At 41.4% G+C, this 12,680-nt stretch overlaps 1 protein-coding gene across 1 annotated transcript in view; it reads left to right on the top strand.

The window, feature by feature from the left end:
• Window positions 1-12,680, top strand: part of cadps2 (Ca++-dependent secretion activator 2) — a 244,423-nt gene that overhangs the window by 219,677 nt on the left and 12,066 nt on the right. The window contains 3 exon segments of the mRNA XM_038705806.1: window positions 961-1,035; window positions 1,455-1,538; window positions 1,721-1,753. Of these exon segments, the coding sequence (XP_038561734.1) occupies window positions 961-1,035; window positions 1,455-1,538; window positions 1,721-1,753 (192 nt within the window).

Raw genomic sequence — 12,680 nt, 5'->3', positions numbered from 1 at the left:
GCAGCGACTGCAGCTCCATGACCAGATAAATGTTTTTAAAAGCAATAATTGTTCTTTTCAGTTTTTGCTGCGCACATGGCAAAGACCAAACAATTTTTTCTCTTCCTCTCTGCTTTTGTGTCGGCCTTTGTAGAAATAAAGCAGGGAAAAGCAGCAATGTTAATTGAGGTAAGAAGAGAAAAAAAGAAAAGCTCAAGATTTGCCGAAAAGATTCAGCGCACTGAAAGAGAACTGCCATTTTGCGGACTTGTGGAGGGGAAAAAAAAAACAAAATTAGGGCTGGCGGCGGTGACCTCCCCAGACCCGCAATTTGTCAGTGATCTGTGCGCTTTGTTGATTGAAATTTTTAATTTGGGTGTTCTTTAGACGGCCAGTGAAAGGGCATTGTCGCCAAGAGATGAACTCCCCTGCTGCTGCTGCCATTCAGCCCTCAGCCCCAGCCTTTTTTTTCTCTCTTTCCTTCAAGGGAAAAGGTGCCATGAATATGTTTTAGGGGGGGCCAAACGAGACATGAAATGGCGGATTAATTGAATCTTGTGTGAGCCTTTGGTCCTCGCAGCTGGACCGGTGCTTTAGAGAAATACAAGGCTGCTCTAATTGTAGGGAGACGCACAAAAAGTATCCTTCAGATTCCTTCGCTTTTCCAGCGCGGACGGGAATGTCAGCCACATAATGGTCCTATTAGCTGCTTAACTCAGCGGCGTTACACGGTTGGGAAGGTTTTTCACGCCTCGCCATGTCGGTGAGGTGTGTGTGTGTGTGTGTGTGTGTGTGTGTGTGTGTGTGTGTGTGTGTGAGCTTCGTGTTCATATCGAGTGTTTTAGGTTTGTCTTTCTGTCTTTTACAGCACAGACGGTGCTGCTCTTCTGTCTCGAGGAAGCAAGGAGTCATATTTGGTCTTTGTGTCCTGTCAGTTTTCTGAAAATAATAAAATATTGCTCTTTGTCCCCCCCCCCTCAGCAACAGTACCACTCCAAAATCGATGTTCTGATTGACGAGGCGTTCAAAGACATGATTTCCTCCCTCGTCTCGAAGGTAAATCTCTTTTTATCCTCCAATCAAATCCATATATATATATGTGTGTGTGTGTGTGTGCTGAGATTTATTCATTTTTTCTTTATTTAATCCATGACTTACTCTTAGATAGTGACAGGATGGGTTTCTGACTTTTCCCTTTAAGAAACACACAATGTTTTTTCATAAAAGAGGTGCACTAAAGAAATAATAATAAAGAAATAAAGTTGTTTCAAGAATGTTCATGAACTGTATCTCCAAACAAGATCGAATGATGGATCACAGCACAAAACTCGAGACAATGTATTTATTTAGAAAAAAAAGAAAAATTAAAAAAAAAAAAAACTTTGTGCAAAGGATGAAAAGTTTCTAAAAACTACAAATGACTGCAGTAAATTGTCATTGTGTCTCCCCCCCCCCCCCCCCCCCTCTGTCTGCAGTTTGCCGCTGTTTTAGACTGCGTCCTCTCCAAGCTCTCGAGATACGACGAAGGGACATTCTTCTCTTCAATCCTCTCTTTCACAGTGAGTAGCCATGTTTTTGTTCGCCGAAACAGAGAGCAGCGAGCTGTTTCTTTCACTGCTCACAGAGGCAACCTGTTATTTGCTGGAAACCAGATCTTCCCAGCTGGACTTCAGTGTCATTCTTCTTCTTCTTCTTCTCCTCCTCCTCCCCCCTCCTCCTCCTCCTGCCTCCCTCCTGAAAGGTGAAAGCAGCTGCCAAATATGTGGAAGTCCCTGTGAGTTTGTCGATTCGCCTGCTGATTTATTATTCACCCTGTTTGTCACAGTTGGTTTCCATGTTTGTGTTTCCATCCGCATTCAGACCGTCGAAGCGTCGGGTGGAAAATAAAGCGGCAGCCTGTAAATGCAAAGCGGCCGTCCTTTGCATTCAGCCTCAGTCATGTGTTTGTTGTTGTTTTTTTTAAGTTTGTCATCATTCAAGAGGATTTTTATTCCATCTGCAGCTTCACAGCCAAAGATCACACAACAAGCCTAATAAATTGCACTCTTGCCCTTGGAGATGTGTTTTGCTGAAGTGTCTGTTTGTGGGCGGTGGCGTTTGGGAGTCGAGTGGTTAATGAACGACGGCGGCGTGGCAAAGATCAGAGGCTGCGGCGAGCGAGCGGGATGAGGAGACGACACAGGAGTTAAAGTGTCGAGGTGATGAGGCATTAACGGTTGGCGGCGTTCAAGGTGTGAAAGAGCAAGAGGTTTAATCTCCAGAATTAGATCTCACAAAGATAAGGCGACCCCTCATTTTCAAAAGTGATTAACAGCTCAAAATTAACAAAGTACAATCCCTCTGTGATTTGGGTTTTAGCATGTTTTTACATTTTCCTTCTCTTTGATATGAATTTTGGCAGTTTCTAAAAGTATCCTCTGGGATTAAAGATATTTTAATCCACGGCTTCAATCCAAACAGAGCAAAACAATGTGGAGGAGAATTGAAAAATTTAAATTAATACAATAAAAAGGAAAATGAATTATTTTTCCTGTCTTACTAGATGTAGTTAGACTGCAATTAAATGATTTTGACCACAATATAAAAATACATTTCATATTGAATGAAAAAACAAGTTGCATTATATGGATGCTCTCAGTAGATAATGTCACTTTTTCCAATGGTGACAATTTTCTAATTTTACTGTTTGCTTAACTATTATCTTGTTGGCGTGTGCGTGTATATGTGCATGTGTCCACAGTTAATCTCGCACACTACTAGACCCATCAGCCTGTTATGTTTTTTGTGCAAATTTGTGACTGTTTGCTCAAGGACCTCTCATGCTTGCAGTGATTCTTCTTTTTTGAAAAAACTATCTTATTGACTGCTCTGTTTTATCCCGCCATTGATTGCTGACTCCTCACTCCTCTGAACTGGCCATAAGTGATCAGCAAATACTTCAGTGTGGAATCTTGCTTGTTGTTTGTTGCTTGTCACGTTAGGCATTTTCACTTTTAAATTGACAGTTTGCGTAGACGTCTGTCTACACTGGTTACACCTGGATAATGTTACCTGCATGTTGTCTCCCATTCTTTCTGCTGCTCTCATGCATACACGCTGGACACAGCCTGCCCTGCACTCCCTGTTTCCCACCCACATGCCCCCAGTGTCCAGTGATGCACAGATAACCGTTAAAGAACACACTGATACATCAATACGACACACAATAAAGAAATCGCGGGGAAAGATCGCGCTGCTCGACACAATTTAAAAGACAATATAGACTACAGGGGCTGGTAGTGGTGGAGTGAAGTGATGTGGGTGCAGGTCTCTAAGTCAAGGCAAAATTATTTATTGGGTGGGGTGGATGATTCATGCGTACGTCATCACTATCCCAGACACATCTGGTGTAGATCTGCCCTCTACTCAGTGCACTCTTCTAGTTTCTGATGTTATTAGACAGATGTCTCAGCCCATCAGACTCAGCGGTGGGATAACCACATCTCAGTATTCCAGCATCCTTACAGATTGCGTCCATATTGCTCCTCACAGTAGACATTCAGTCCCAAAGTTCAGTAGCAATGCAGTAAGTAGCGTGTCCTTTATGTACAGAGGAGGAAGGTAAAGGTGTCCGAATGCAAGAGGCTAGATTTCTTGTCCCGTCACAAACCTGCAACTAACTTTCTTTTTTAGTTTAGTTTTGTTCTCGAGTTAGATGAGAAGATTTATAACTCTCTCGTGTCTGTTCGCTAAATAGTTGCTACACTTTGCTACGAAACATCAGACTTTAACAGCGTGTCTACGCAGGAGGCTCCCATGTGTCTGACAGATATGCTCCTGTTTTAATCCGTACAGCTGTCTACACGGGCCGCATAATGACTCACACTATACATGTGAATGGGTATTTGCATGCTTAGTATGCTTATATTCTATATTTTTCATGTTATGTACATGACTACAGTGATTTTGCATTAGGCTCTAAATGCCAGAACACAGGCTGACCTACACGCAATACTGTGCACCGAAACTGCTGCTGCTCTCTCTGCTAGCGTGCTGCTCACGCTGCACCCCCTGTGTAGACACTGTGTAACACTGGAGACCGCTGTTCGTCTTCCATTTCCAACCGACATTTCCTTTTAACCATGACCATGTCGGCCCCTAACCTTAACCAAGTGATAATTTTAATGCACATCAACATATTTCCCTGAACATAACCAAACATTAACCATTGCATTTTCAGATCATAAAACTTGTTTATTTTAGAAGGCATAGACAAAAAATGTTGTCCTGCCAATAGGCCGGAAATGCTTCTATGCGTATTTTGTTGTCTAATTTTGGAGCGTTTTTCTAGGGTTATGAGATGATATGATCGTATATAAACACTGTTCATTCCATGATTCATTAAATTTGCCTCGTTAACATTTTCTCTTTGGACTTTGATATAATACAGTTTGAGGATAATGGAAATCTTAATGCACCAGCGAAGTCAGAGTTCAGAGTTGTCCTCAACTGTCATGACAATGGCTATTATTCACAAACAGCGCGTACAAACGTTTTACACGCAAATCCATAATTCATCAATATTTCTAACCTGAATTTGTTCATACTCAACAAATTGAGAACTGCCTTAGAACATGCATACGCACAAATGATGAATGCCCGGCTGTCATAGAAACACACACCTTTAAACTAAACGCATGGTTTACTAAAACCTCGTTTATTAAAAAATGATTTAATAACAATATTTAAAACAATCAATTTGCTAATGCATTGGGCAAATGTATAAAATAACTGAAACTGACACTCTTTCATCCTGATCAATTATTGTCATAATTAAAATATTCAACTATAAAAACTGAACCTAGCTTACATTGGAGTATGTGAGAATATCCATATTGCAATTTAACAGTTTTGGTTTTCATTATATAATGTTACCTGTTTCTCAATGATAGGAAACGTATTTCCTTATATAGAGAAATGGGGGCGTGGCATTTCTACTCTGACTCCTACTGAATGAGGCCCATTGAGACGGGATTTGGAGTGATGAAGTCTGTTATACTTAAAGCTTTAGAGTAAAAAGACACGATGATGATGTGTTTTATGTTGAAACCTTGTTGCACTTTATTAAAAAAGCGTCATTACCGAGTCATACAGCTTTACTTAGACTGAGATACCTCTAGGTTTATATATTTTTTTATGCACGTTGCATTTGAAAAAAGCATGCCTGAAACACAGACGTGAAAACATCCTACACTGAGTCAGAAAGAGCAGCACAACAACCTTATCTAACCTCTTAATCCTCTGCCCCGCCGTGGTACATCTCACTTATCCCATCATGCTTTCTGGTTCCCATCCAGACTTCCTCCTCAATTGCCACCTCCCATGAAATTATAATGTAACCGCTACCTTGGCCTTTTGGTCTTTTGTGTGGAGGGAACCTGACGCAGGTAAGCCTCTTTTCCAGGTGTGGTGAAGAGACGCCTTGCTGGACGGCTCCGCCCCCACACCTTCTCATGAAAAGATGAAGCTTTCACCCTCAAGCGTTTACATTTTGGAGACTTTCTGCTTTTCTTTCTTTATATTTTAGGGGGAAATACCTTTTATTAAAGGGGTACATTTATCTGATTTATCTGTTAACTTTCAATTTTTAGGAACTTGTTTCAGTTTGAAGTTACTCTACCTCGACAAGCCTTTCTCGCTTGCTTTTCCATCTTCAGTGGATGTAGAAACATTAATTGGTGTTTTTACCTGACTATGAAAGTAAACTTAAGTTTGATAAACTATTAATTTTACTTTGCACACTTAGTACTAAAGTTTGATCCAGAGCATGCCGCTGGAATAATGAACCATAAAAAGTCCTTCACTGCAACCTCTCTTTTCCAGGTTGTATCAAGACCAGAGTCACATTATTCATTATCTTTATTTTATAAGCTTTAGTCATGTACATTTATTTAGTGAGTCAGCTAAACTAGAAAATGAAACTGTTGGTAAACATGCGTCACAGGCTGATGTACGTACCCTCAGCGACGGACAGCCGTCAACATATACACTGTTTTGATATTTACGTTATTTTTGTGTTGATAAAGACCAACAGAGCGAGTCAGTGCGTCGATAAACAAATGAGCGTTAACGTGCACATTATTATCCAACTCCGTACAGTGTAGCTAGATCGTAAACAACAGATAAGATTTTGACCTAGGATCTCCAATCTGACTCCCATTTTTTTCTTTTTTATGTTTTATTGCAGAAAGTGTTTGCAACCCATGACTGAAATAGTCATATATCCCTCAAGGACCCCTGGGGGTCCCCGGACCCACTTTGAGAACCACTGATTTAGATTATAACTTTTATCACCAGCTCTAAATGTCAGCCACATTTTTAATACAATGATGATTGAGTATCCTAGTTTGTAGGCCTAGCTGTTATCGCTATTATGACCATAATCATAAATATAAGCTGATTGACAGATTCACACTGATACAAATATGGTTTTACTCAGATTCTTTTTCTTTATATTTAAGATTCACATTTCTGTCGATTAACTAAAAATTACATTCATTATGCTGAATATCTAATTTGTTTAATGTCAATTCATTTTAAGCTCACACATGGAGTGCAGTTTTCACAATATTGTTTATTGGCTCCTTGAATTAAACAGTGGCTCCCTATAAGAGTTCCATTGGGCCTATTTGAATTTATCCCAGACAATCCTGAATCAAATAGTAATGTTACTGTATTACTTTATTTACTTACCTAATTTAAACTTTTTGTAGTGAAGTGTTTTAAAGTAAAAGAGTCATTCAGTTTGTTTCTCAAACTGGCTCACACATGTTCAGCAGGTCTGACGTGTCCTCGCTTGTACGGCCAAGATACCAGTGACAGCCAGCCACATATGCTCATATCAAACATATGTACACTAGCAAAGCAGGAACACAAACAGTGAGACAGCAATCATCATCACTGGCTCCATACCATCTTGAACACGACACAGTCCTGCAGGGCCGCTCCAAATGTTTCTGGAGACCAAAGCACTCAGAAATATTTAAATAAAATGTATTAGCTGACTTTTGTCAGAGGGGTTTTGGAGGTCTGAGGGTTGGAGACGTTGACCGTGTAATTACAGTGTCCCTGGTTTAAGTCTGTCTGGGTATTTTTAAAGACTGCTAAGTAAAATCCTGCCTACAGTATATTTTTGAAGATTTAAAATGATTAATTAATACTCATCCATGAATTAATAAACAGTAAATTAACAAATGAACATTTTCATAATCGCTCAATCAATCGGCTAAATATACCAAACATTATCTGGTCCTTGTTTCTCAAACGTGACGATCTGCTGCTTTTCTTAATTTGATATGATTATAAATTTTAGTGTCTATTTAGACTGTAAGTTGGACAAAAAGAAGCGATATGAACAATCACTTTGGACTGCTGATCCATCATTGGTTGCAGCTGTCACGTCTTTATTGCTGCATCAACAGTTACAGTGGACAGGACAGAGAATTGATATTTTCTCCTCTGTATTTTAGCATCATCAGCACAGATATTTTAAACTGACATGCAAATGCACATATTTGTACACACACAACATGCACCTGGTATAAATGAAATGAATATAGGGCAGAAAACAAGACTGGTAGCAGTGTGTAATTATCTGGCATTTCACTTCCCTCTTCCCCTTCCTCCTCCTCCTCCCCCACTAACCGCTTATTATCAACGAGCCTCTCCTCCTCCCTCCCCCCCAATCCCCTCCCTGTCTGTATCCGAACAGGAACATCGTTTAATTTTACACTCTCATTTTTTTTTTTTTTGTTGTTGTCAAATGTTGACGAGCAACCAGGCGGCCATTATCCCGGCGCGGAGGGGATTACTGGTGTTTGGCTACAAGTGAAGAAACGGTGAAGGAGACAAAACAGACAGAGGGCAGAGCGTGACAAGAGCACTGAGCTGCTTGTATGTGGGTTTTTTTTTTTCTTTCCGTCTTTCTTTTCTCTTGTGTTAAAGTCTTAATCTCAGTGGCTGGAACTGTGCCGGCGTGTCTGATCTGTCATGCTGCTTTGTCACCTCGTCAGAACGAGAGAAAGGAGAGGTAAATGATTGAGACTAAGCCTTAAGGGGATGGAATTGATGTCTCAAGTGACAACAAGGGCAGTAATATGTTGCCAGTGACACACACACACACACTCAGTCTTGAACGTTGTGGTACTGATTTTTCTCTCGCTTTGACCCTGTCCGCACTTGCACAGATATATTTTTAAAAGTTGCTCTTACTTACCCTGTTTTGGGCCGTCCAGCCACACTGTACTTGTCTTCAGTACACTGTATGACGGAAGTATAATGACACCTGAACATTATCCCCATATGTGATGAACATGTGATTCAAGAATGTGCTTTTCTAACAGCCTCCACTCTTCTGGTTTCATTCTCTCCACCTGACTACCTTTTGGAACCTGGCCGCAGGGATTTGCTCCCATTCAGCCACAAGAGCTTTAGTGAATCAAGTCAAGTTTATTGTCACAACACAATCACATACAGTACAACGTCTAATCAAATTTGACCAACCCTAAGTATAAGGAGCAGCGCCCAGATTACCCTAGTACACATACACTTGAGGAAATCCACGCAAATGTGTGATGGAAGCCAGCGAGGCGGTGCAGCGAGTAAACCTCACTCCTCGACACCATAAGAGACGCACTGGCGACCGACTGCAGAGCCCATGGGTTTCAGCCTCCTTGTCGGCGTGTCCACCTCCAATGGCCAAAGTCGCCGGTTAAAGTAAGGACCGTGCGGTGCGTTTCGCGGGAGCAGCCGGTTACATTGCTGCCGTGACCCGGATGGGAGTGAGGTTTAGGGGGGCGAGTGTGACGGAAGCCAGCGCGGCGGTGCAGTGAGTAAACCTCACTCCCCTACACCTTAAGAGGTGTACTTGCGGCCAACGCCAGAGCCCATGGGTTGTAGCCTCCTCGTCGGGAAAACGTGCAAACTCCACAAGAAAGGATCTGCCACAGCTGGGATTCGAACTCTGCTCTGTGAGGATACTGTACTAACCTCTGAGGCACTGTGCTGCTAGCCAGGGCTAACGCTGATGTTGGTTGATAAGATCTGGTCAACCTGAAGGTGTTAGGTGGTGTTGAGGTCAGAGCACAAAATGTTGCCACAAAGTTGAAAGCAAACTGGAAGCATTAAGATTTCACCTTTATTAGAACTAAGTGGCCCAAAGCAGTAAAAGCAGCCTCAGCCAAAGGCTCAGCCAAACAAACAGCAGCCATCTATTTTTATGCCTTGGTAGCTTGAATACAAAGAGGGTCAGGAATTATAGTCCAAGGCAGCATACATTACAGCACTGTAACATGCCATGTGGGCCCACCAAATACCGAAGCAGGTTACCTGATGCGGGGGTCTGTGCGTGCTGATCGAAAGGAGCTCTATATATCTGTAACCCCTATACACGGTTCCAGTTTTGGAACCAAACTTATTGAAAGAAGATAATCACTAGCCTCTGACAGAGCTCTGCAGTGATAGTTTCCCCCTGAAAATGAGAATGTAGCATTAATGCCAATCTTTTGGACTCTCGGGTGGGGTCCTGGAGGTGTTCGTACGTTTACCTGGTTCCAAAGCAAATTAAACCAAAGATAATTGATTTGTATTATCATACCTGCAGCTATATGTCGACTGACCACCAGCTGGTGATGAGTTGAATATGGTGCTTGGTGAGGCTGGTGGACAAATCGAGTAAATCCAGGTCCTACGAGGTCTTATATTCCCAGAGGAATTTCATCAGCAAAGTTGGAAACATGTTGATAAAGTCGGGGAACAGAATCAGTGGTGCATGTTTAAAGCCTCCATTGCAGGGTTGAGAGATGTCTATAAAATTTTCACCAGACGATGTCTACAATGAAACATCAGGATGGACGATGACATCCCTGGTGTAGCGGTAGTCCTATGTGCATGTGTAGCCTGCTCAATCACTACAATCACAATGCTGTCATTGGAAAGGCTTGCTTGGAGTTGTGGCCAGTAGGTCACATGGGCTTGTTCCACTGGTGGATTGTTTGATTAAGAGCACTCCTGAATCAGCAAACGGGTATCCAGAGGAATAGACTCAAGTCTTTTTGTCAAAAAAAAATAACACCGGTCTCTCAGATTTTCCAGACTCGTCACTCAGTAATGATGTTGACGATCTTGATGTGAGATCAACATCCCGCTACAGACGTCATTTCTGTTGTTTGAGTCTAGATGGAAATCTTCTGACATGCTTATACAGTTTTGAAATGTAGCTGCAAAAACATTGACATGACCTGGACGTGTCTGCTGGAACAGATCAGAGACAAGTACTCTAACACACCCAGTAAGACACACATGGTTCATTCAGTCAACATTTCTAATCGTCATTCAACAATGATCCTCGATCTGCCAGACTCTCATCTCTCCACTCACTCCAGAGGATTATGGTGAGACTGACAGGCCTGTCAGTCACTGGTCTGACCCTCCTCTTTCTGGTTGAACATGACGCTCATACCACCCCTACTCTTCCTACACACACACACACATATGCTGACCCCCCTTAACCCCTGCTATCTGTCCTGCGGTCTGTGTGAATCACAGCATCTCTGACTGATATCAGTCTGTCACTCGCTGTTCGAGGCATCTGAAACATCTGCTGTGACAGTTTTTTTTTATCAGAAAACATTTTACTTACAACTATCAGAGAGAGTACACTATTTTCTGTTACAGTATATGTTACTATGAGTGCGGAAACGGGAAAGCGGGAACGCCTCACATTGGAGAAGATGCAACCACAGATTGGTTTTCACTTGAAAAATGACAATTAATTGATCAAAATCGTTGCCGATTAATTTTCTGCCTGTCAATTAATTGGTGACACGACTCATTATTTCAGCTCTACCACACTGGGTGTTTGTGTGGGTGGACATTTTCACAGATGGAAGTATGCACCAACTGCATGGACTGTTGCAGACATTGGCAAATGACTATATTTATGTCAAGTAGACATTCACAACTATGGGAAAGTGAAAAGTAAAATTTGAGCTTTATGCTTAGATAACAGTTCAGATTTATTTATTTGCACCTATGTTACAAAGATGAGGTGTAAGAAGCGCAGACTGTCCATCAGTCATCTACATCACAAGATGTCACATCTGTCGTGGTGAAAAGGTATAGAGATCAGCTGTGTGTGAACTACGTAGCTGGTTCTTTGCTTGTCAGATCACAAACCCAAATTTAGGCACCTGATGCGGTTTGTGACGGAGCTGACATTAGGTGATGGCGTTGACTGTCAAGATCCTTTTATTTTTTTTTTACCATGTGACATTTTGTGTTTCTCCTGTGTTGCATTTGATAAGCAAAAGGTTACAATCCCAAATCTCTAACCTTCCTTTTGCCTTTAAGTGAAGCCAAAAGGTTTCTGGGTTTCTTGAGGCTCCATTTCCTTGTTTTTCCACGGGGGACCTGACGTGCCATGCTCAGCAGCGCTGTAGCAGAACAACAACCCCCTCGGGGCGGACGCATGCCGGCTCAGAGAAAACGGGTGTGAAAGATGTCAAAGCAATTACAATAAGCATTACAGTTGTAATCTCCCTTGACAACAGGGAGTGTGAATGAACAGTGTTTTACCCACTTCTCTTGCCTCTGGCCTCTCCACGGCGAACAGACTGCTGCTTCCACAGCAGTTATTGTTTCCTCCAGTGTAACAGCTCCAGCAGCCTCTTGTTACTCCCTACACAGTAGATTATTATTTTTATTTTTTTCACCTGCAGGAAGCTGCAGGTGTTGCTGAACACTTCCCTGTGTTGAGTGTAAACCAGTGTTATCCTTAACGAAAACACACTTGAAACATTTACAGAGCCTGCTAGGCGTCTGACATTATTGATTCTGAGCTGAATATTCATATTTTGTAATTTGCAACCTGTAATTTACAGCGCTACTAGAGTCCGTCATAGAGAGCTGGAAGACGCGATGAATCGTACAAGTGAAAAAACGCACGCTTTAGGACTCTTTCAGACATTCTGTTTCAGATTACTTGCTTCTTTTTATTCCAATTCAAGCACTGGGTAGAACAATCCTTTTTAGCATTAAATGTTTAACGGATGTCAACATTATCTCAACATTGTGTTGCTAAAACCTAAAGGATGTACATCTACATATCTCATTCCAGCAACAAAATTAAACTTTAGTAAATCCAAATTGTCCAAGAGTGTGGAGGCGACTGGTGCAGCGAAGGTGAAAGCGCAACTCATGTGAGGGAATAAATTAAGGAATTTAAGGGGATGGAAATGTGAATTCAGCACAACAATTGAGTAAATTGTAGGAACAAAATCATTTTGATGGTCATTTGTAGTGTGAAGGAATGATTCAGAAAAACATTCCCCACTGAGACACACACCAGACATCAAAAGAATTTACATTCTTGTTAGAGAAATGGTTCTTTTCAGCTGAAATGAAAATTAGAACAAGGATTGGTCATAAACATGAACTTGAACTGCAGAAGTAAATAAGAAACAAAACAAAATGAGATAAAATTGTTATTGCAGTTCACTAGAGCCAAAGTAAGACCCTGAAGTCATGTTTTGTTCTTTTTAGAATTTGATCAATACTGTGTGCAAAACATAACAAACTGGACAGACTTTACAAAAACACACTGAGCATCTGCTTTATTGACCTTCAAATACTTATGACAGTAAAATTCTCAACAGAAACAAAAT

The sequence above is a fragment of the Micropterus salmoides genome, unplaced genomic scaffold (genome assembly GCF_014851395.1).
Source record: "Micropterus salmoides isolate LMB-PRFRI ecotype aquatic unplaced genomic scaffold, ASM1485139v1 Ms_hic_scaffold_8, whole genome shotgun sequence".
NCBI lineage: Eukaryota > Metazoa > Chordata > Actinopteri > Centrarchiformes > Centrarchidae > Micropterus > Micropterus salmoides.
This window is presented reverse-complemented; position numbering and strand designations above follow the sequence as displayed.